The 25,367-nt window shown below is 43.4% G+C and overlaps 1 protein-coding gene across 1 annotated transcript; it reads right to left on the bottom strand.

Annotated features, from left to right (window-relative positions):
- Nucleotides 1–4,660: 4,660 nt before the first annotated feature.
- On the bottom strand, nucleotides 4,661–17,197 carry hepacam2 (HEPACAM family member 2). The gene is made up of 9 exons (XM_066715476.1): nucleotides 17,079–17,197; nucleotides 13,402–13,761; nucleotides 12,269–12,553; nucleotides 10,141–10,440; nucleotides 8,111–8,236; nucleotides 7,218–7,239; nucleotides 7,071–7,105; nucleotides 5,608–5,681; nucleotides 4,661–5,480 (listed from the first exon to the last, which is right to left on the bottom strand). Exons 1-9 carry the CDS (start codon nucleotides 17,137–17,139, stop codon nucleotides 5,370–5,372), a joined length of 1,374 nt encoding a protein of 457 aa, XP_066571573.1. The 5' UTR covers nucleotides 17,140–17,197; the 3' UTR covers nucleotides 4,661–5,369.
- Nucleotides 17,198–25,367: the final 8,170 nt, after the last annotated feature.

Raw genomic sequence — 25,367 nt, 5'->3', positions numbered from 1 at the left:
AAACATATAAAGTCGAGATCAAAAGTGAAAAAAAATATATATATACAAATGAAAAACATTTAAAAAACAATATTGCCTGATCTCAGGTTAGCCAATATTAACTAATGATTACATTGTATAAATTCAGAATTGTATAATAATTCATAAATATATAATTACATAATTTGAAAATGACAAAAGAGCACACAATGAGTTACAGTGGAGAATGTTGTTCTGCTTGAGCGGGCAGACGCATCCATGCAGAATCAGGATTAGTGTGTGCTGTGGCTCGGACAGGACGCCCTCACACACACCTGTGAAGTGACTGTGTAACAGCATGCGTGGGACACCGTGTGGGGAAGCAAAGCTCAACCCCCGGGCCGGCCCGTCTGTCCCCACAGACATGAGGTGATGAACCAGAGAACTAACCACTTGCAGCACGGACAAAACCATTCATAAACAATCATCTTCATGAAAACATTTGATAAAAGGACACAAGCCTCTTCGATTGCTTTTTTCCTTTTTCTATTTTAATAAGATTCAAAGCAGGAATAATTAAAAAAAAAATTAAATAGATATTAATAGTAGTGATTAAAATATGAAATCATAATTTGGCTGGTTGTCTGACTTTCTTCAGGGGACACTATGGCACGCACTTTGTGTCTTTGTGGAGTTCACATGTTCTCCCCGTGTCTGTGTGGGTTTTCTCCGGGCACTCTAGTTTCCTCCCACCGTCCAAAGACATGTGGGTTAGGTTAATTGGTCTCGCTAAATTGCCCTGTATGTGTGAATCCTGGGTGTATTCCTGCCTGCCGGGATTGGCTCTGGCTTCCCCATGACCCTCACCAGGATAAGTGGTTTTGAAAATCGATGAATGTTCCTGGAATGTCACAATGTAAAAAATAAACCCTGTTTATTATATAAGAAAAAAAACAGAAGTGCATCACCTTTGGTTTGTTGTCAAAAAAGAAAAAAGGTCACAAGACGAAGTTATGGAGCACCATTATGTGCAACACATTTAAATAAACACAAACATGTGGAACACGACACTCAGCTGGGTGGGGAGCTGGTGTTCGCATTGCAAGAGCAAGCCATAGTTACAATCATAATATATTTGTTGTGTCTTATTATTGGTCAAAACTTGTGATAAACCACATCGATCCTGCTATCACCCGCACACACACACACACACACACGCACATGCACTCATACACATGCACACGCACACACACACGCACATGCACGCACACACATGCACACTCACACACACACCCATCTTGGGTACCAGTGAGCTGTGCATTGCGTCTGTCATCTTCATCAAGGCATGGATGAATGCAGCACAAAAATGGGATGTGAAAGCTGAGCCACATCCCGAAAAAGGGAAATCAGTCGGGTGGAATGAGACAAAGATACCGTTGTCCCTGCTTCTCCTTTTATTTAAGACCAGTGAGACACGTGACTTTCATCACCTGTTATAGTGAAAGTGTCAGGCTCTTCCCACTTCCACCAGTGATGCTGGCAAGGTGCTTTCCACAGTGATGGGAAGAGGCAGGGTGAAATCCCGTTCTCCTCGTGACATCACAACAAGTGCTTCACAGGCTGTAATACTAATAATAATAATAATAATAAATATTCAAACTTTTGGCCATGCAAATCAGTCATCCAGAGGAACCCAAGTGAGTCTCCTTATATTATATGTGGAAAGGACACTTTTAGACATCATGGTTTGGTTTGAGTCTTTTTTATTACTGTACAAAAGTTTTCATTTGTGGAAAATAAAAGAAAAATAAACATTCCGATGATTGTGGTTTTCTCATTTTTTTACATAGATACATACATACAGTTTGCTGTGAAATCAGGATCATTCAGGTATGTACAGACAGAGCACGTAGAAACGTATTAAAGTGGCATCAATCTTTACTGCAATAGAAAATGTACAAACACGTATTTCAGGTAGTGCAACTGTACAAAAACCTGCCATCTCAAATATAATAGAAGAATAACCATAAGAATCTTTCATTTCACAGTAAATGGACTGAACGGGACTAGGGAAGCCTTTGTCAGAAATATAAAACTGACCGTGGAAAACAACTCTGGCAAGAGAGAGCAAGTAGCACTGCTGAAATGGCACTGAATTGCAATATCATGTTTTCTTTGCGAAGCCCCATATTGTCCAGACTTCCTGTACCAGCTCTTAAACGGCCATATGGGGAAGCCATGGGCACCTCTTCCCTTCGCTTCTGCTCGACTTTGCCCGGCTGTAACACGACTGGAAATCGCTTTGGCTCTGTTACTATATTGGCATTCGTTTGAGAAATTAGTCAATGCAAATATAATTTTCTTGAGACCAATATAAGTTTTTTATTCATCCTTATTAATATATAGTTTTTCTTAAATGAATATTACAATTGAAAGTAATCTATGAAAAGTGCAAGAAACAACACACACACACACGTTAGAAATGCAGACACTGGCCAAAAAATAATAATATCATGTAGGTCCACCATGTAACCAAACTGATAAACAGCTGGACTCACATGGATTCCACCAGATGATGGCGGTCATATGGGTCACATGAGTGGATTGGACAGCTTTCGGTTTGTGGTAAGTGTGTGTAGCTCCAAACTGTACTGAACTGTCTAGTTTTCTGGAAGCATCCGACTTGCTTTGTATCTGGATAGCTGCTGATTCGTACAGCCAATAAGAGAGAGAATGTAGACCGTTCAAATAAATGTGTTGTGTTGTTTTTGCTGATTTTTGGAGAGGTCGAAGGTTTCATAAAAAAGTTGCTGGGAACCCTGCAATATTTAAGAGTAAAACAAATATAGAAAGTACATCCCTGATTTGTATAAAAACTCATTCTCAGCATGTAAAACAAAATAAGAACTTTAAAAAAGCAAGAAATTCACTCTGTTTAACAACAATATTACAAATACTTAACTGTCCTGAGCTGCACAACAATAAAACAAAGAACTGATGCATAACTTGACTTTGGGTCCAATTCAGAAATAACACCAGATACAATGAGTATATACAGTAAGTGAAAAAAAGTATTTGATCCCCTGCTGATTTTGTACATTTGCCCACTGACAAAGAAATGATCAGTCTATAATTTTAATGGTAGGTGTATTTTAACAGTGAGAGACAGAATAACAACAAAAAAATCCAGAAAAAAAAACGAATTTCAAAAAAGTTATACATTGTTTTGCATGTTAATCAGGGAAATAAGTATTTGATCCCCTATCAATCAGCAAGATTTCTGGCTCCCAGGTGTCTTTTATACAGGTAACGAGCTGAGATTAGGAGCACTCTCTTAAAGGGAGTGCTCCTAATCTCAGCTCGTTACCTGTATAAAAGACACCTGTCCACAGAAGCAATCAATCAATCAGATTCCAAACTCTCCACCATGGCCAAGACCAAAGAGCTGTCCAAGGATGTCAGGGACAAGATTATAGACCTACACAAGGCTGGAATGGGCTACAAGACCATCGCCAAGCAGCTTGGTGAGAAGGTGACAACAGTTGGTGCGATTATTCGCAAATGGAAGAAACACAAAATAACTGTCAGTCTCCCTCGGTCTGGGGCTCCATGCAAGATCTCACCTCGTGGAGTTTCAATGATCATGAGAACAGTGAGGAATCAGCCCAGAACTACACGGGAGGATCTTGTTAATGATCTCAAGGCAGCTGGGACCATAGTCACCAAATAAACAATTGGTAACACACTACGCCGTGAAGGACTGAAATCCTGCAGCGCCCGCAAGGTCCCGCTGCTCAAGAAAGCACACGTACAGGCCCGTCTGAAGTTTGCCAATGAACATCTGAATGATTCAGAGGAGAACTGGGTGAAAGTGTTGTGGTCAGATGAGACCAAAATCGAGCTCTTTGGCATCAACTCAACTCGCCGTGTTTGGAGGAGGAGGAATGACCCCAAGAACACCATCCCCACCGTCAAACATGGAGGTGGAAACATTATGCTTTGGGGGTGTTTTTCTGCTAAGGGGACAAGACAACTGCACCGCATCAAAGGGACGATGGACGGGACCATGTACCGTCAAATCTTGGGTGAGAACCTCCTTCCCTCAGCCAGGGCATTGAAAATGGGTCGTGGATGGGGATTCCAGCATGACAATGACCCAAAACACACAGCCAAGGCAACAAAGGAGTGGCTCAAGAAGAAGCACATGAAGGTCCTGGAGTGGCCTAGCCAGTCTCCAGACCTTAATCCCATAGAAAATCTGTGGAGGAAGCTGAAGGTTCGAGTTGCCAAACGTCAGCCTCGAAACCTTAATGACTTGGAGAGGATCTGCAAAGAGGAGTGGGACAAAATCCCTCCTGAGATGTGTGCAAACCTGGTGGCCAACTACAAGAAACGTCTGACCTCTGTGATTGCCAACAAGGGTTTTGCCACCAAGTACTAAGTCGAAGGGGTCAAATACTTATTTCCCTCATTAACATGCAAATCAATTCATAACTTTTTTGAAATGCGTTTTTTTTTAATTTTGTTGTTGTTATTCTGTCTCTCACTGTTAAAATACACCTACCATTAAAATTATAGACTGATCATTTCTTTGTCAGTGGGCAAACGTACAAAATCAGCAGGGGATCAAATACTTTTTTCCCCCACTGTATATATATATATATATATACAGTGGGGGAAAAAAGTATTTATATATATATATATATATATATATATATATATATAAAGTATCTAGGTTTGTTGCTTAAAGAGAAATTGGCACAGTTTTTTAAATTATGGTTTTATGCATCTTTACCTGCTGCTGTAGTATGTGTTGTGTCATAGCTTCCTGCATAGCTTGATTACAGATTTTTTTGATATTTTCAAATGACCAATTGTGGACTTGCACCATCTCCACTGTGCATCAATCTCCTCTGTAGTTGGACAGGAGAAAATAACTCCTTCTTCACAGTTTTATCCGTAGCTGTGCACACAACAACACTTCATGCTGTCTATGGAAACTATAATTACTATAAGGAGAAAGAATAGGCAGTAAGAAACTCTAACACTCAGTTGACTTGATAATAATAACTCAAGTTGACGCGGGGAAGACACATACGGTGAAGTATGTTAAAACTATCCAGGACAATGCATAAAACCATTATTTTAGGAACTGTGCCAGTTTCCCTTAAAGGTTGACTACCACCTGAAAATTGAAAGCTTCCCTGGTGGCAGGGAGGGCAGGGGTCAAAGGGAAATGTTTTCTCCTAATTAAAAGAAAAGAAAATCTGTGCTATAGAAAATATATTCTTTATCCGGATGTCTGGAGATATTCTTCAGAAAATACCTGCTCAGACAGGAAGCTTGACTGTTTCCTTCTGAAAACCACTCCTCTAAGCTACAAGGGTGCACTGTGACCAAAAGCCCGGGAGTCACTTCAGAGGTCCCTGTGGAGGTGTTTCGGGAATGTGTCTGATGACGTCGTAGATGGTGGTGTGTAAATCCTGGGCTGAATCCAGCCGCGAGAGAGACCTGCTTGAAGCCTAGGGATGCAAGCAAAGAAAATACAGTTTCTCTTAGCTTCTTCAAACTTTCACATCACATTATTTACAAAAGAGGGGTCATTATCTCTGCATTTTGAAGAGGAGAAGAAGATGGTCAGAAGCACACCTGCGTGGGGTCAGATTTCCCTGGAATGGCAATAAATTCGTAGATGCCAAAATCTTCAGTTGCATCTTCATGACCTGAGAACATAGAAAGATTGGATTAAGGTTTATAATTACTTCAGTGGTGGCATTTGACTTTCCAAACAGAGAGGTCAATCTGAGGAGGAACCCTCGAATGCTTGGTTTGAGGACCAGTCTCAGAGAGTGAATGGTAGACTTTCCAAATCTTTAATTTTTCTTCAGTATTTGTAGCTTGTGGGGAAATGAAGGTACCATTTCAAGTTCTTCTCTGTTTGATGATGGAGGTAACAACACAGTGAGAGATAAATGCAATACAGCAAACCTCTAAAACAGGCCTCGACTCTCTGCTGAATATTTCACAATGACTGGAAAGACCGTGACTTCCCTGTCCTGCCTGCCTGTCTGCACTGAAGATTATGCAAATAGCTTTCTGCCAATGGAAATAGTCACACATGTAAATGAAGAACAACCTGGGCTTGAATGTATTCTGGGCTGTTTATTTTGGAAATATCAGTTTTGCTCTAGGAAGCCAGGGGCCCTTTCCTCCTACGACGTGCAGCAGAGAAAGTCTCCCCTGTTCCCAGTTTGAGGGCAGTGTAAACATGAAATAGAATAACACCAATAAAAGGAAGGATGTGTTATTTGCAGGTAGACTGAGCGCAGGGCTACACGCTTATGCAAAAGAGCGATTCGAGTAGAGGAATAGGAATCACAATAAGCATTTAAAGATGCACAGACTCACAAAAACATGTTGGGTTTTGTCTTACCACAGATTCTACTTGCTACCTCGGTTTTATTATTACCTGAGAATTGTATATAAAACTAGAAAATAAAACAACAAAATGCAGCTGGAAATATGTCCCCGTCAAGCACAATAAAGACAGTATGGAGATGGGGTCTGTGTTAATATTAAACACCAGAAGCTTTGAGGAATGCAGTGACACAGTGACTAGTCAAGCACAGTGTTCATTAACTTTCCCTGTAGCCAGCAAACTGTGTCAAGTCCTTCAGACACCTACACAGGCACAAGTAATAACCTCCCTGGTGAATCTTAAACTGGGAATACTGGGGACCAACTACTCTTTAAGACTAGCAACATTACAGGTAGATTTAGGCTCAAATTTACCACAATCCCTTCCCTCAAACAATGCTTCAAAAAAGTGACTCCTCCTGGCCTCCCCCTCATGTCAGTCCAGGAGTTATATCTCAATGCTGAAGAACCCAGGGTCTAACAAAATCCGCAGAGCTAAAAATCCCCTCTTGAAAGCAATGATCAGTGAACAAACTTGAGCAAAGTGCGTCACAGTGCGTCAGTATCGCTCAGACAAACAAAGCGCCTCTCGATGCTGTATACTGTGGGGGCAGAGGGGCAGAATTCATTAGCTGTAATGACACAGCGCAGTTAAATAACCTGGTGATAACTGACGAATCGAGAAAACAATGTACCTGACAGGTGTGGTCTCTTTTGTTCCGTTAGAGGCCTGGAGGAATACAGAGAAAGAGCGCAACATCAAATACGTATATATTTAAATAGATGTAAATGTATCAACTTCTTGTGTGTACTTTAAGATCACGGACAGTAACTCTTCTTACCTGTTATACATATTCCTGATCACTGAAAAAGAAAGGGCAGAAGTTAGATCACAGAGCTGCCCGTCCACTTCCCACAACAATACAGGAACCTGCTCCTGGGCACTTGAGTCATCCTTCCCTTTTGCATTATTGAAGCCACTGTTTACAGTCTGAGAGGCATCTGACTAAAACTGAACTACAGATAAAGTGATCCTGATTTTCAGACATGGTGAGATAAAGAATTAAAAAGATATATACAGTATATAATTTATGTCAAATGCAGGCCTTGGTTGATCTTTTTGAAATAACTTACAGACTTTTAAATCATTTTTCAATTAACCAATTCATTTCAGGTGACTTTCCCAGCTCATCTGAATAGTTTGTTATTGTGTAAACATTGTGCACTGGAAAGATAGATGCATGGAGGCCAGGATCTTTCGGCATCAATGTTAAACTGAAATCCTCAGTGTAGATGGATATTTTCTGCGTTTTTTGAATAATATAGTTGGGGCTTTTAATTTTGATTCAGACTTAATTGTGCAAATCATGCTTCCCTGTCAAAGGCAGGAAAATGTAGCTGGGGGGTTTGGATAAATAAACATGTTTGTCATGAAGACAGAGCAAACTCGAAACAAACAGCAGACGGACAGGCCTGTTTCAGCTCAAAGGTCTTCCTCCGCTGAGTTCTCCCTTTGTCTCTGTGCTTCGTCTCGTCTCTGTCTTCATAATAAATGTGTTTATTTATGTAAACGCCACCATGATGACACAAGCTTCTGTGCAGAATCTGAATATGATTAACCTTGGGAGTTCAACCCACCAGACACAGACTTTGAGAAAATGAATGTCCTTAAGATCCTTTTTTAGTTTCTCTTTGCTCTACAGAACATAATATTTTTTGCTGAGGTATTTCCTACCTTTCTGAGGATGGCAAGCCTTTCTGAAGAGCACAAACACCATGCACGTGATGACGATGAGCGAAGTCACAGTGATGGCCGCCACCGGGGATATGGAACTGCCAACTTGGGAGTGTTTTTCCCTGCCTTCGGAAAAAAGAAAGAAAACCACCATGAAATGAAAATATTCTTTATGGTTCATTTAAAGGTTGAAAACAGATGGGTATGGTTTAACAATACTGGTCTCTTGGCCTGATTGGAGATGTTTGAGTTATAGCATTAGAGACATTATTTTGGATTATATATCATAACTGAATATGATGACATTCAGCCTGGCAGTGTGTTGGTGTATTTTTCTGAGTTTCTTGTTCTTTCTGGCAATTTAAGCTGTATTGGGCTTCATGGCTTGGTATCTACAGACTGGCCAATGTCTGGTGAAAGTAATTAATACGCCACTGGTTTGTGCCAGACACTGGACTGAGCCAGGCAAACCCCACTCACATGGGAGTGAGCTCGCCTGCCAGACATGCTCTGCGGCATATTTGTCCATTTGCATGCTGTACCTATATTATCTCTCATGCATGGAAATCATTGTAACTGTATTTATTATCTAATTTATTACAAGCTGCCATGGCAATAAATGCTGTGATAAAAGGCATTGAATTCTCAGAAATACACAGAAAAACCTTCTCAACAGTCCTACTACATGTGTTTATATACAGCTCTGGAAAATATTAAGAGCCCACTGCACAATTATTTTTCTCTTTGGATTTTCTATTTATAGGTATGTATTTGGGTAAAATTAACATTTTTGTTGAATTCTATAAACTACTGACAACATTTCTCCCAAATTCCAAATACAAATATGAATGGAGTGGAATGCTATCTGCTATCTTTAATAGGGCTCTTTACGACCAAACACAGGTGGAAACTGGTGTTTCAAATGAACAGAAGGCTCAAATTAAAACAGGGAAAGAGTATGATTCTGATTTAAAAGCTATTTGATTATACACGAATGTGTCTGTGGTGCATCACTCAGTAAGCAATTCAATATAAGTAATGATGGTTAAATGATGTTTTTACTGCTGTTTTAATAAAAACATAATTTTAGTACCATTTGAAATACAGTATAGTATTCCCTGGCAAGATGTTAGTTTTGCCGTCTAAAAACAATGAATAGCGTTCCCCTTGGTTTGCATTATCAATGTTTTGTATAAAGGGTGCATTGTTGGGTGAAACAGTAGCGTTTTGCTGATACACTCGGGTATTATACCATTTTGAAAAGTGAAATCTATATTTGCCAAGGCCGCCGCAGTACCAGTGAGCTCGTATGGAGGGAATCCAGTTAAACACTGTACACAAAAAACACCTGCTGTCTCCTGTTTACTTTACAAAACATCCGTAAGACTTTCATATACGGGCAGGTGTGCTGTACACTCAGCACCTGAGAAACCAGCAAAATATTGACACTTCTCAGACACGGACGACGCACTAGATACGGTCCTGGTTACATATTTCAATCTGCAGCAGCTTTCTAACAATTTGTGCGGATTGAAAATGTAGGCTTAATAGAGAAAGTGTAAGTGTAAGATAAGCTGGACTAAAAGTTTAATTTTTGTTTACAGATAGACAGTTATCACTTGCTGAGTCAAATTGGGTCATTTAAAGTACATATTTACATTTGAGACCAATATCCATTGTTAAAAACAGTGCCTTTATTCAGTTTACTCTGAATAAAATTAAATTCTTTAGTCCAATTTTGTAGCTGCAAGTAAAAAATGAACAGGGTCTGAAAATTGTTTGTAAAAATACATAAATAAAACTTATAAAATAGAACACAATTGTTCTTTACTGAAATATTTTAGAAGAAACTACCATAACTTATATATATATATCCACATGCTGGGTATAGTGATCTTTATACAACATGTTTTGCATGTCTTGGATTTTCAGTCAGCATTTATTTATTTATTTATTTATTTATAAACTACATTCTCGTGTTTCGTTTTTTGTTGCTTTAGCTTTCCATGCACTCCTCTCCCTGCACTTACCGATTCCTAGGCCCGCGACCACGATGGTGAACTGGGCCTCGTCTTGCTTCTGCGTGACGTTGTTGTACGCGCGGCACGTGTAGTCCTCCCGGTGCGCGAGGGTCAGCGACTTCACCTCAAACCGAGGCCCCGTCATGATCACCTCTGTGAAATTGATCCCTTTGGAAATCCACACGTAGGTGTTGGGCGGGTTGGAGTCGGCCCAGCAGTCAAATGACACCAGCTCCCCGGGATCCACTGTGAAGACCTGGCCCGTCTGCAGGCCAATGTCCGAGTTCACGGCCAGGTTGTAGGGTCCATCTGGAAGAATGCGCACAACAAGAACAATATGAAGGTTTTGGAAATATTATGTAAATCAAAACACCCTGACGCTGTTATGGGTAGTTCCCTAATTCAGGGCAGAAACGTTTTCCAATTCTCCCCATTCCGCAGCTAAAGTATTATACCATATATTTACATGCCATAACGTTTTAACCAAACTTGCTTTCAAAAAATTAATCATGAGGCACCAACTCTCACCCAAAGGCAGTGATCAAAGACCTTCAAGAAACTGATGTCTTTAAATATATTATCTCCAAGAATGAAATGAAATGCCTTTTTCTCTCCTCAGCCCTGAACTTCTTGGGCTTTCGCAGAGTGAATGTGAAGATATTCTGCTTGTTGGACCGACTGATTGCTGCCTTATTCAGCTCTTCTGAACAGCAGGGCGCTGTTTTAGTCGGGTGTTGATAATCTCTATTGGCTTACATGGCGGCCATTGATTCAGTTTCTACAGCCTTCCCATGGGGATTCAACAAACTACAGAGTAAATGTTCATTATTATAAAAAAAAAAGCTAAATATATAAGTGTCACAGTTTATGACAGTAATGATAAATGACAAAATCAGGGCAAATCCATCTGGGAAACTAGGGGGGAAACTTCCACATGACCCCGCAGGTTTACTACGGTAAAGTTTCATCGAGGCAGAACAGGGGAGAGCTGAGAAGAGAGTGAATCCTCCCATCATCGGGACGTATGGACGAGCCACTCACTGCTGGTTTTCACAGCCGGGCTCATGGCAGATTGACACACTAGTTTACAGTCACTGTGGCAGTCGACTCTAGGGCTGTACTCTGCACTCCGGCAGGTGGTGAGTGCTTTCTGTGTTGATGACCTGTTATCAAGCCCTCGCCCCGAAGCGGGAGCATATGGTGCCTCACAACAAAGGGGATGAAAGCCCTCTGCAGCAGGGCGTGCGTTCATCCTTATCTCAAGCCTTAAATAAGCACCAGCCATTCCCGTATTCGCGTATCTCTCTACCAACTGCCCGCATTTCGCATACGCTGAAGAAAAAGTGCCTTGTAGTGAGTATCACTTCTCACTCCACATCGACTTGCTATACTATTAACAGATTCCGCCTGCAATGTACGTTGCAATGTTACCTTTTCCTCAGAGGCAATATAACATTTTAGCACAACAGTTTTGCTTTTCAAAACTGTGGCTTTGTCTCTCCTAATTTATCAACAACCATTATGGTACGTCCACTATCCTCTGTTTAATGCCCATAGACTTTTTATATACATATCATCTGAACCATCTTATAAAGCTCCCTGCAGAGGTGAGTGGACCAATACATAAAACATATCCCCCTAACATCCCGCAATACAGATTTGGCTATGATGTCATTCTTATCTCATCAACAGTGACATCGTTTGCTGACTCCGCACAAGGTCTTTCTTTGCACAGGGCTGCTAATACAAATAAAAATGACTTCCCTGTTGTATGGAGTTGTAAAAGGAAGCAGAACAAACATTTCATTTTCATTTCTCGCTCTCAAATATTCAGATATCGTTAGAAGCTCTTCTCTCTCTGTGTATATTAAATGTATTACAGTTTTTTATAAAGAAATAAAGAGTCTATTGTGCAAACTCTTCCAGAAACCCTTACTGGAAGTAAGTAAGCTAGCAGATCGGATGCAAACAAAAGGAACAATTTAAAAATGACACAGAGACAAACACAGCCCAGCTCCCATTAACACGAAAGGCCGAAAGTAACAGTTCATCATATTTTGACTTTTGCAATTTGTTTTTTTAAAGAGAGAATACCTAAGAAAATGGAGGAAAGCTGCTCTTTTGTCCTTATACTTACAGAAGACGTTGAGTGGGAGTTTCTGGCTCTGTTGGCGGCTGATGTAATTGCTGGCCTCGCAGGTGTAGTTCCCCATGTCTGCCTTCCTCACCGGACTGATGCGCAGGACGCTGTGACCATCTGAAAGCGTGTGGCGAGCGCCGGGCTGGAGGGGATTGGTTTCTCTCAGCCACCGGTACTGCACCCTCGTCCCATTTTGCACCCAGCAGCTCAATGTCACGTTGTCTTTGTCTTCGATCGCTGCAGTGGCCGGAGTCAACCGTATGAGCGGTCTGGACACTGGCACTGCAAACATAATAAACATTTACTGATTGGGATTGGTCAGCGTTTCCATTTCCTCAATAATCATAAAAATACCTTTCATTTATATAGTATCTTTCATCCCAGTCTTTATGGAAGACTCATATATTATCAATATATATTTTAAATATGTATAGGGTATTAGTAATATAATATAACTATATGAAAAAGCATAATATATATAAAGTAAAGATATAAATGGCATCCTATAGTGATTCTGGTACAGGGAGGGGACGCGCTTCCTCCTCCATACCTGACTGTGAAAGAGTTATCGCTGATTTGCTTAATTGAGCTCTAGCAGTTGTTTAAAATGTGTCTGAAGACAAAACACAAGGTATCAACTTGAACCTTTGTTTACCACGGTTTCACATTGCTTTTCTACCATTTTCCGTCTGGATAAACATCATGAGAAAACAGAGCGAAGACAAAATATTGACATAGAGCATAATCGTTACAAATTGATCTCAAGAATGTTAAACAATGACAGAAATAGGCTGAAAATCTGCAGATTTCATTTGTGATCATGTTGATGTGTCAATATGATGTCTAAGATTTCATCCCACTGAACTCAAGGATGGATTAATGCCTTTTAAAAAGATGTCTCATCCCAGTGGGGTTGTCAGATTAAATGTTTAACATTAAATACAAGTAAGAATGTATAATTTGCCACGTAGGTCTATAAGGATGATCTGTTGATATAACGTAAACATTTAAAACAAAAACTTCATGATAAGTAGTAGGTTTTGTAGGCAACAAATGTGCAGAAGAAGGTGGAACAACTCAATCGTGTTTGTTTCCCAAAATCCCAGTCGTGTCATATTTGACCAACTTACCGTCAACTGTCACTTTGATGCTTTTCGTCTTCTTCACCGGTTGGGCGTCATTTGAGAACCTGATGTTGATCGTCAGCTCGTACTCCCCCTCTTCCGTGTCGTCCAGCCTGTTGATCTTCAGGGACGCATTGGGGGGGTGGAAGGAGAACTTGTTGGTGTATTCCATGTGCATGTCCGCGATGACGGTCTTGTTTCTGAACGTCACAAGGTGTGTCAGACCGTTGGATTTATTCTTCAGATGCCAGCTGCCCTGGATGTCCACGTCCTTGATGGCGAAGTTGTACTCCACTGGCAGAAGAAGAGGCTGTCCTTTAGTGCCATGGATGTGTGTGGGGGCTATGACTAGCACCACATCGGGGCCTACAAAGACAGAGACGTTTGGATTGTGTTGGATGGTTAGACATTTTCAGTTACAGCAGAAATTAGAAAATGCTTTGGTTAGATGTTCCCATTGTAACAACTCCCTACCCGGAGCATTAACAGAGCTTCATATGACACAGAGATGACATGTGGAGAAGTTCACATTAGACAAGTCCCTGACTGTCCCTGACCCTGACTGAAGGTGGCAGAGCACTGGCTTAAACAACTGAATCAGAAAACTCTGGGTCAAATAACATCAAAGCTCTCGATGGTGGAAAGAAAACAAAACATCCCTGGAGAAAGTCGTGCACCTTTTCAAGGTGACAACATGAAACTCACGCCCGCTTTCACAGGGAAACACCAACACTACCTGGAAACACGGATCAACCCACAATGTTTCCCTACACAACACTGGATCAAACTCGCATCTGAACTGGTCAGTGACAGCCCTGTGGCATGTGGGACATTGTGTTCATGAGCTCATTGTGGTGACGTCTTTGTGAAATCTCCTATGATGGGAGACTGGTCTCTTGGCAGGGGAGGAGCTGTATGAGAATATCTGTGTCAGTGCTGTGCAAATCCCGAGCGCGGAATTCTGTCCTGCTATGTGTGCATCCATGTTGAATGGGGCACACATGGATATGCACAGAGATGCTCAGATGATATAAAATCCAGAGCCACAACTCTTCACAAAGCAGACAGCGTTGGAAGCATGAATGGAAGATGTCTAGCTCAGACCTCTAAACCTAATTGCCTGCTTTCATCAAATTACACCCTGGTGTTCTAGAATACGATAGATGAAATTAGCTAAAATTATTTTAATTTCTAAAGATAGTTACTCTCATAACATAACTTACTAGACATAAAAGATTTGTATTGTTCATGTCCTGTTCTAAACATACTGTGGGCTTCTGTGATGTAAACTAAGCAATTTATGTGCAGGCAAACAATGTTCTCAAGGATTATGAAAATCCCACTGAGAACATGTTTGCTTGTTCCTCTGCAAAGCTGAATTAAATATGAATCCTATATTTGCATTATGTTGTACAAAATATAGCTTTACCCGGAAAACCATTAAACAACAAATTCACTATTGCAACACCAGGACAATTAGGGCCTATTCATTATTTGACTTGAGCACAATGTCTAGAGCAACAATAACACACGTATGGAAATTAAGATTTTGATATGTTGGTTTGCAAATATTGCTGTTTCTCTCATTATGAAATGGAGGCTCACAGAGTCTGACGGTACGATGTGAACCCTGAAGCACTAAGTGTGAGGGTTACAGGGCCGGTCATCACTGTACTTTACTTGACAGGTTTGCACGGCAGCGTAGATCAATGTTTGTTCAGTTTCTGTGTACTTTCTGGATAGACACCAAGTCATGCTTGATTAGTATGAACTGGTCTTTAAGCAAACAATTGCTTTGTGAAGTAACCTGTTAAACTAAATAATGAGAGAGGTTTGCCCCCCCACCCCCCAAAAAAAGGGATGCTGAAAGTTTTGCTGGGAAACAAATGTATAATTCAGTACTGAGGAGGATAGAGACCTCTTGTTGTTGCGGTAGATGAATGGGGTTCTTCTGATTTGATCCATTTGGCGTCATTGCTTGGTAAAAGCAGAAGCCTGAGAAGGACCATTTCCTCTGTTCTCAAGACAAACATGTGAAACTCTGAAGCTCCACAGATGGCGAATAAGAAGATATACTTTGTGGGCTGCTTTGCACAACATCTACCTGAATGATAGACGAACGCCTGCCTTCAGCGCACTGAAACGAGTATTTCATCACCAGCACAGTAAAGACAGAGCAGCCCAGCACCAGCGCCAGGAGAGCCAGGCTGTGTCCTTGTGCACAGCACCCCCTCACCACCGCCAACCTGCCCCGCAGACACCCGCTCGGGGGGAGCTGTTGACTGCTAATATTATTCATCACAATAGCACATTGTTGTGGTTTGCTGTGTTATAAATAATAAATACAGCCACCACCGTGACGAGCGCCAGGGAAGCGTCCCGACCAGGCTGTGAGATGCGTGGCTGTTGTGGATTCACCTCTCGTTGTCGTTGTTGAGAAAATAAAATAAAATAAAGTTTGTTAGTTCTGCTCTCTTTGCGCAAACTGCTTGACAGCGCACTGCCGACAGAGGTGTGTACCTGTAGTTTATCTAGGCAGGAGTTATGCAGCGATGCTTACAGGCTGAGTCTTGTGTTTGACAGTTTCCCCAGGACCTTCAGTCCAACACCAACAGGAATGTTTAGCCTCATAACAGACAATACCTATCTATACAGTTTGCAATGAACAGAACAAGCTATTGTGTTTTTGTCCTGGAGAACAATTGTGTAGGATACCAGCTAGTGAATTGAGCTGCACTATATTGACACCCAGCCGTGCCCTTCCAAACCAAAGTAAACAGGCCCCCGACAATACCATAAAAATGAAATCAGCAAAGTCAACAATACGTGTGTGCAGTGCTTACGAACAGATCTCTCCAGGGCTTTTACCAAAGACAGTTTGTCGAAAGATTACTTTTCACTGCTGTGTGAGAAGCGACGAAGATGAGTCGGTTTTAAAATGGACCCATTGGCGACTGGAGTCACTTACTAACACATTTTGCTCACATTTTCCTGTCTATTCATCAGCATGTGCTCATTTCCACATACAAGAGAGCTTCAATTAGAACCAGTCCCTTTCCAACTCCTGTTTACCTGAAATAATGACAGTACGTCGCCCGAATTAAAATAAATTAAATTATTAAAATCCGTAACTTCTAGAACAAACCCTGCACTGCAGAACAAGGCCTTGAAAGTCCTTTTGACAGTATTTGCTTATAATTTCATATTCAAATCTAAAGAACTGAAGGCTAAACATCACACTGCCCTCTTTTCAGGGCTCTCATTTTTTTAAGTTGTTTCATCAATCATTTGAATATTATTCATTTCAATATAAGAACATTGTGTGAAAGCCACTCTTTCAATGCATTAGATTTAGTATTCCTTCTAGTTACGAACTAGTTTAGTTTAATGTTAAATAAAATCAATGGTCTGATTTTTAAAAAAAGGAAATGTTCTTGACAAAAACAACAACAACATGAAGTTCTTGTGAATTAAAACTGACAAACAGACGACATACTGGTTCAATGGGTGAAATTACATTAAACACCACATCTCGGAATTCCTGTCCCATCTGAAATAGGTTTCTCTTACACAAGTTTCCAGGAAACATCAATCTTCCACCCTAACATATACAATCAAAGGCATATTTACACAACAACAACAACTACAATAATCATCATCATAATAATAATGCAAGTTCTTACCTGAGAGGACAAAGAGCGCTTTGTACAGAAGTAAACAAACTGCAGTGAGAAGGTGCTCCATGAATGCATCCTATCCTCTGACTCTGCCTGTCTGCTCTGAGGGAGAGGGAACTGATGTGACATTTGCCAGTGAAATGAGAGGAGCTGGCCCTGGCCCCTCCCCGTTACAGAGACGAGCTCACCTGGCAGAGTGCCGGGCCGCCCACCCTCCACGGGCACCGACCGCCAGGCCTCCGGCTCCACACTCCATCGCATTAACTCTTTTCATTGCCACCTTTCCAAGTTATTATCGTTACTATTATTATGATTGTACTGTTCTGGAATGTGATATTGTGGGAGTATCTTGAAGGGGTTCCTAACATGCTACAGGATGCATAAGTACACTGAGGTTTTCCATTTCTCCAGGCCCTATGGGTCTCAAGCAGCGACAGCACCATTGTGGCCATGCAGATACACATTGTTGTTGTTTTGTTTTTTGTTTTGTAATTATGTCTCTCAATCTACAGTATAACTCTGCTGTGAATGCACCCATTCATCTGATGCATAGCACAAGGGTGTCTTTGAGGCAGCTGCAGTCGTGTGTTGTGTGTTGTGTGAAATCCCAGCTTTGTGTTTGTTTGATAGAATTACCTTATCTTAGACAAGATCTCTCCACATGTAACATAACGTAACAAACAGCCTTTGTTTGGTGGTCAAGGAGTTACGGCTTCATGAGGGAATGGCATTGGTTTAGAAAGTTTGTATTAATTTAATCATGAAAAACTGAAGAAACTAAAATCAGTGTTTTAAATTACGTTATCTGTGTTTTTGCATCACCCTATCTATGATTAATCTCTATATCTCTGCGTGTGTCTGCCTATCTGTCTGCTATAATGAGGTATTAAAGCATTTCTTGTCTCATTTCCATTAATGTGGGGTTCCACTGTAAAAAAGTGACATTTTGTGAAATTATTAACCAATGAAAATATTTACTAAAGGCTGAGGAAGAAGAGGCAAACTGACAAACTCTTTGTTTCCCCTTTTTTTATTTGGAACAATCTGTTCACAGGCAGCGAGTGCTCCGACGCCCTGGGAAACAACTCACCACAAACAGCAATGACAACAACAACAACGAGACAAATCTACAGGAGAGGGTTTGGTCTTTTATTTCCTCCAAGGTGGGTTTGGAAAATAAAATAATAAGATAAAATGTGTGAGTTGATCCTGAGTGTTAAATATACTCCTGACCATGATCTTTGAGTCCAGTCATGAGAGCGGTGGTCCTCACTCATTCCCCTGGAGAGAAAGAGCAGGGACTTCTGTCCACCTGGACACTCTGTCCCCCTCCACAGAGAGCAGGACATGCAGAAGCAATATAAGAAGAAAGGGAAAGAAAAGAATGAAGGTCCCCTGTGGTATTACAAGTATAGATGTGTAACACTGAGTTGAGAAAATTGCTGTTGGAATCCAAACACGTCCCATTTACAATATCAGGTGAAAATATCCCCCTGAGCTCCTTTGAAACTAAATCCAAAATATGTACAGCGACAAGTCAGAGCCACACTCGTAAATACAGGCATTCGAAGTGCTGTCAAGATGTAGGGTTACAGACGAGGGCTACGGGAATGGGAGCAAGGAGGAAAACAAAATCAAGAACGCAAGGAGCATAATAAGCTGAAGTGCTATCTAGCAGGGATAGAGGACTAATATTACAAGTGCTGTCGGAAGAGATGCATCTTGAGTAAGCGCCACAATGAGGTCAAGGACTCTGCTGTTTTGACTTCGGTGGGCAGGTCATTCCACCACTTAGGGGCCAGGGATGAGAAGGAGCGGCTCTGGAGGAAGGGGAGTGGAGAGGAGGCAGAGTTAGCCTTCTGGCACTGGAGGAGCACAGTGGTCTGGAGGGGATGTATGGAGAGACGAGTGACTAAGGTAGCTTGGTGCAGTGTGGTCGAGACAGTGGTAGGTGAGGGTCAAAGTCTTGAACTGAATGCGTGCCGGTATCGGGAGCCAGTGGAGGGAGCGGAGCAGTGGAGTAGCGTGTGAATCGGGGCAGAGAGAATACCAGACGAGCCGCAGAGTTCTGGATGAGCTGGAGCGGGCGGGTAGTAGATGCAGGCGGGAGAGGACCAGTGACTGGACGAGCAGCTGAGTCGAGTGAGGAAGGGACGGATCCAGCATATGTTGCTCAGGAAGAATCTGCAGGTGCGTGTCAGCGTGGTGATGTGCTGGGAGTAGGAGAGCGCAGGATCGAGGGGACGACTCCTAGATTTTTAGCGGAAGAAGAAGGAGAGAGTGTGGTGGAATCCAAGGGGATCGAGATGGGGAGGTCAGCAGAAGGTGAGGAAGAGTGGGGGAAAAACAGGAGATCTGATTTGGAGAGGTTGAGCTTGAGGTGGTGCGAGTGCATCCAGGCGGAAATGGCAGACAAGCAGGAAGAGATGCGTGAGGGGATGAGAGGGTCAGAAGAGGGAAAAGACAGGAAGATCTTTGCATCCTCAGCATAGAAGTGGTAGGAGAAGCCATGGGATGCGATGAGGGGGCCCAGGGAGCGAGTGTAGAGAGAGAACAGGAGCGGGCCCAGGACGGAACCTTGGGGAACGCCTGTGAGGAGAGGTTGAGGGGTGGATGAGGAGCCTCGCAATGTCACTTGGTAGGACCGGTCGCTGAGGTAGGAAGAGAACCAGGTGAGAGCAGTCCCAGAGATCCCAAGGTCAGTGAGGCAGGAGAGGAGGATGGAGTGATCGACAGTGTCAAATGCTGCAGAGAGGTCAAGGAGGATGAGGACTGAGGAGAGGGAGGCGCCCTAGCACAGCTGAGGGAGTCAGTGACAGCCAGGAGAGCCGTCTCAGTGGAGTGAGCTGTGCGGAAGCCGGATTGCAGAGGATCAAGGAGTGAGTGTTGGGACAGAAAGTCCGAGAGCTGACGGTGGACTGCCCGCTCGAGAGTCTTGGAGAGGAAGGGAAGTAGGGAGACAGGGCGGTAGTTCTGAGGAGAGGTGGCATCAAGGGTTGGTTTCTTGAGCAGTGGGATGACAGCAGCTTGTTTAAATGCAGAGGGGAAACAGCCAGAGAGGAGTGAGGAGTTGAGGAGGGAGGAGATGAAGGGGAGAAGATCAGGAGCGGTTGCTTGGAAGAGACGAGAAGGGAGAGGGTCCAGGGTATTGCTTATTGCCGTGTACTTCATCTGTCCCAGAACACAAATAAACAAACATAAAAACTGACAACTTCTCAGGTTATTATTAAGATAAGCAACACATAAAGCTTGGGAATCTGCAGCAGGAACCATCGGATGTGCTTATTATCTAGTGTCAGTCTCACCACTAGACCACTAGAGGGAAGCATTGTGTTGTTCTTCAAACGAAGCCCTTTATCAGCGATGGCCTCTCTGCTTCCTACTGACCGGGTGATTCTGTTGTGCACTAGGCGTGTGGAGCGTGGGGCTTGTGTGTGGAGGAGCTCGGGGTGTGGAGGAGCCCTGCATGTGGAGGAGCCCTGTGTGTGGAGGAGCCCTGTGTGTGGAGGAGCCCTGTGTGTGGAGGAGCTCGGGGTGTGGAAGAGCCCTGTGTGTAGAGGAGCGCGGGGTGTGGAGGAGCCCTGCGTGTGGAGGAGCCCTGCGTGTGGAGGAGTCCTGTGTGTGGAGGAGCCCTGCGTGTGGAGGAGCCCTGCCTGTGGAGGAGTCCTGTGTGTGGAGGAGCCCTGCGTGTGGAGGAGCCCTGCCTGTGGAGGAGTCCTGTGTGTGGAGGAGCCCTGCGTGTGGAGGAGCTCGGGGTGTGGAGGAGTCCTGCGTGTGGAGGAGCCCTGCGTGTGGAGGAGCTCGGGGTGTGGAGGAGTCCTGCGTGTGGAGGAGTCCTGCGTGTGGAGGAGTCCGGGGTGTGGAGGAGTCCTGCGTGTGGAGGAGTCCTGTGTGTGGAGGAGTCCGGGGTGTGGAGGAGTCCTGCGTGTGGAGGAGTCCTGTGTGTGGAGGAGTCCTGTGTGTGGAGGAGCCCGGCTGCCCCGCTGCTCTGACACTTCCTTGGCGTCTCGTGGCCGCAGTGGCTCCAGACTGACGCTGTGCAGGATGGAAATGTCAGGCCGGTGTGGGGGGGCTGGCGCCGTGCCGCCCGTCCTGTTTGTGCTGCAGGTCTGTTCTGCATCCAGACCACTCTGTCAACAGCAATGCAGTGCAGTAAAGTACAGTGCAGTAAACTACAGGAAACCACAGTATAATACAGTATGATATAGTACAGTGCACTGCAGTATACTTTTTGTACAATTAGGTTACCTCAGTGGAGTAATATTACAATATATATTACAGTACAGTGCAGTATACTACAGCAGAGCACAGTACACTAAGGTATTCTACCGTAAACTACACTACACTGCAGTCGGGTTCAGTGCGCTACAGTATTCTGCAGTATACTACAGTACAGGACACCGCAGTGTATACAGTTCAGAACATGCCACTGTGGGGGGCGCTGCAGCGCAACAACTGACACCCAGCTTCCTGGTGCTTCTGCCTGGAGCCTGTCTCTGATGCTGTGAGAGACAGAGACAAACACGGCAAGGTGAAGCCTGTGTGGCGGGGGGGCTGCTGCTGCCCAGTTCCTTACCTGTGGCCCTCCTCTGCAGAAGGAACGCCCCGGACAGCCTCCCCTCCTCAGAGCCCAGGCAATCAGGAGACGGCAGAGCAGGACTCAGACTGCAGCCCCGTCAGGTCCCGTCTTTAACCAAAAATATTAATCTTCTTCTACCAAGACATGTGTTATCATATTTTGTTTCCTCTGTTGTTAATGAATCTAGAGATAAGCCGGGTCCTATTGTTGGGGGGGTTGAATTCCCTTATCTTTATATGGCCATGATGTCACTGTGACGGACTGATATACGCAATGGCACCTGTTACAGACATGCATATTGGAGAAGACAAGAAAATCGAATTACACAAAGTCCCAAGACACAGTGGACACACATTTTTAGAAGAGACGTTTTATGAGCGTATTGACATCTCAACTTGCCATGGACTTGCTTGGGTCCCAGTTGGTGGGTGATCACCTGGGCCTGGATTAGGGAGCAGTCCCTCCGCAGTGCTGGACGTAGAGATGTCTTATCGAAGGGCAAAGCCATGCAAGCCGGGGCTGTATTCGCCAGGCCTCTAGCCTGTCATTCACGCATAGCTCGCCCGCACCCATCCCTCCTGGCAGTCAAGTGTCTCACACATCACTTCCTCTGTCAACAACAGTAACCCTCACAGCGGCTTCCCTGCGGCAGGGCTATAGCCCATAGTGCATGTCCACCATAATCTTCATTCCCTCACAATCATCTCAGCTCCAGTCATCGCTGGTGGCATTATCAAGCCACTTCCTCATTCATTCAATCATCGGGTGTTGTTTCTTAAAGGAGACTAAACCTTTAAGAAGGAAACGCACAAGCCTATGATATCTACAATAAAAAGTATTTCTCTAGACAGGACAGTTCCTTAACACGGGACCCATCCAGCTCTTTGGCCTTGACCTGAAGCAAGACTCTCAGACTGGATGTGTTCTCCGAGCACCAGTCGATGTTTATTTTTCTGAAAACATCCTGGTCGTATGGCCCCCACGCTGCCTGCCGAAGGGGTTGGTCTGACAGGGTCACTTCAACAAGAGGAAAGATAATGGTCTGAGACCCGTATGGTGGTGTGTTTGTGCCGCTGTGTGAGAAAGGCACAAAGAAAGGTTTGCGTTCATCTATAGGTCCTTCATAAGGATTTTTGTTTTGGTATTTTAATGGTCGTTTAGCTCGTTTAGTCGTTTTGCTGACAGCCTGAGAAATGCAGAAGCAGAACCCATAATCTCGTTCAAAGCCGCTGCTCAGGCCTGACCTCAGGGCACTTCGAGCAGCGAAGAGGGAGTGCGTTTCAGCCGAGAGTGGAAGTGGGCGGGGGGGGGTTTGAGCACTCTCATTGGACGGTGCAAGTTCATTCATTCCGCAAATGATTTATAACTCTGGGAAATCATTGGCTGCTGGACGAGGTCGTTATTTTTATTTTTAATTTTTTTTTTTGCTGTCTTGAAAACGTTTCCTGTTCCTCCACTTTACAGACTGTTATCTCTAAGCCTGGTTCCTGCCTGGATACTAGATAGGTCAGATTAGACAATACTTGGCCTTGTGTGTTGAATGATAGTTTATTTAATTATATATATGTGCACGGTTTACTTCATATCTGCATATATATACACTTCTGCAAAAACAATATTGATAAACTTTTATGCAAAATGTCATGCAAATCCTGTCCCATTGGTCCAGATGTAAATGTAAACTGTCAATTTGTAATAGCTTGTGTTTTTGTTTATATACAGATGGGTGACAAATCAAAGGAAAAACCCACATAAAGTGTCTCAGTGAGGTGTTGGGCACCACGAGCCCCAGATCAGCTTCAGTGCTCTTGGCACAGATTCTACGAGTCTCTGGACTCTACTGGAGGGATGAACACCATTCTTCCAAAAGATATTCCCTCATTTGGGGTTTTGATGATGGTGGTGGAGAGCGCTGTCTAACACGTCGGTCCACAATCTCCCATAGGTGTTCAATTGGGCTGAGATCTGGTGACTGCAAAGGCCATAGCATATGATTCACATCATTTTCATACTCATCAAACCATTCAGTGACCCTCGTGCCCTGTGGATGGGGCATTGTCATCCTGGAAGAGACCCCTCCCATCAGGAGAGAAATGTGTCACCATAGGATAAAGGTGATCACTCAGAATAACTTTGTCATAATTTGCAGTGACCCTTCCCTGTAAGGGGACAAGTGGAACCAAGTGGCCTGTCCCGTTCTCTTGGTGTCCCACACATGCACTCGCCCACTTGTCCAGAACACGAGCCAGTTGAGTGTCTGTGACTGAAGCTCCTACCATTCGTGCCCCAATAATGACCCCTCTTTCAAAGTCACTTAGATCCTTTCCTCTTGCCATCTTGGTCCAAAATCAAGGTCAGCTTGGCCTGCTCAGCATTTGTATACATACCACACAGCATGATAGCATGTTAATTGTTTAACTGTATCATGCAGTACACCTGTTTGGAGGCATCTGCATTCGTTATGTTCCTCCACTCATTTATTCAGGTTTTTCCTTTAATTTGTCACCCATCTGTATCTACTGAAGAAGAAAATTAAACAGTAATGGGTTGGGCATTATAAAAATATATATATATATATCAAAGACTCACCATTAAAACAAAGGAAATGTATTTATCACTTGTGTTCATGGTTTTTGGGGGCTTCGGGGGACCTGCGCACAAGTTCTCATTTATCTTCTGCTTTCGGGGCTCATGCCTCATACCAGCCGTACACAGAAAACAATCTTTGAAAGCCATAAGGTAATGTCGTCCCCATCTGGAGGTAATTCAAGATCTGAAGGCAAGACGGCATGAATATTAACACACCTCCTCCACAGCCCTCTGACACGGCAGAGCCGTAGTGCAGGGGCCTCACAGTCTGCTCCAATCGCCCATAGATACAGATAGATAATCTTTAAATAACCGCCTGGGCCGCCACATCTGTTTCAAATACTCCTTTCCCGTCTCTAAGCGGAAGACATCTACGCCATTCTTCTTCCCTGGAACTACTGAAGCAGCATGAAGCAATTTAATGTAACGATAGCTGCGCTTTCCTGCTCCTCGCTCCATTCTCAGCTGTGGTCTTCATGTCATCATAACCAGCCAATATCACATTCTGCAGCCATGTGAACCCATGCAGGAGGCTCTGACAGGTGGCTGAACGAGGTGCCGCTTGGTTCCTTAAGGACCGCATGTTTCCATACTGTCCATGGGTCAGATTGAGTCACTTGTTGTCACGTTGTTTCAGACCAAGAGGAAGTTGCATCACATGGAGTCTGAAGCCAAAAGTCTTGCTGGTTCCAGAGCCAACCAGAATCTTTCTGATTGAACAAGTGTTGAAAGATTGATATTAATATTAATTAGTAGATTGCATAGTATATTTTCACTGATGGGCAGTCCAGCACGGTAGCAGACAGTCCAGTTATCTCTGTAGATGAGCTCAAAGAATATTCTGACCCCTGTGTGCTTTATCAGGACTCCTCTGCATCGTTTCACAGCTCTGTATTGATCGGAGTTGTTTATGTCGGTATAATAATGTACTTTTTTATGATTATTAAATGAACAGATTACATTAGGCTCAGAAACTCTTTCAATGTAGATTTCCTGTGCCTTGAAGACTGATTTTAAGACTGACAAACGAGCTCTCTGCCTCTCGCTGACAGAGAGAAGACACGCTCAGAGAATGGCAAGGAGCAAAGTTAACAACATGGAAATGGCAAAGTGCACAGACCGATCTG

The sequence above is a fragment of the Amia ocellicauda genome, chromosome 10 (genome assembly GCF_036373705.1).
Source record: "Amia ocellicauda isolate fAmiCal2 chromosome 10, fAmiCal2.hap1, whole genome shotgun sequence".
NCBI classification, from domain to species: Eukaryota; Metazoa; Chordata; class Actinopteri; order Amiiformes; family Amiidae; genus Amia; species Amia ocellicauda.
This window is presented reverse-complemented; position numbering and strand designations above follow the sequence as displayed.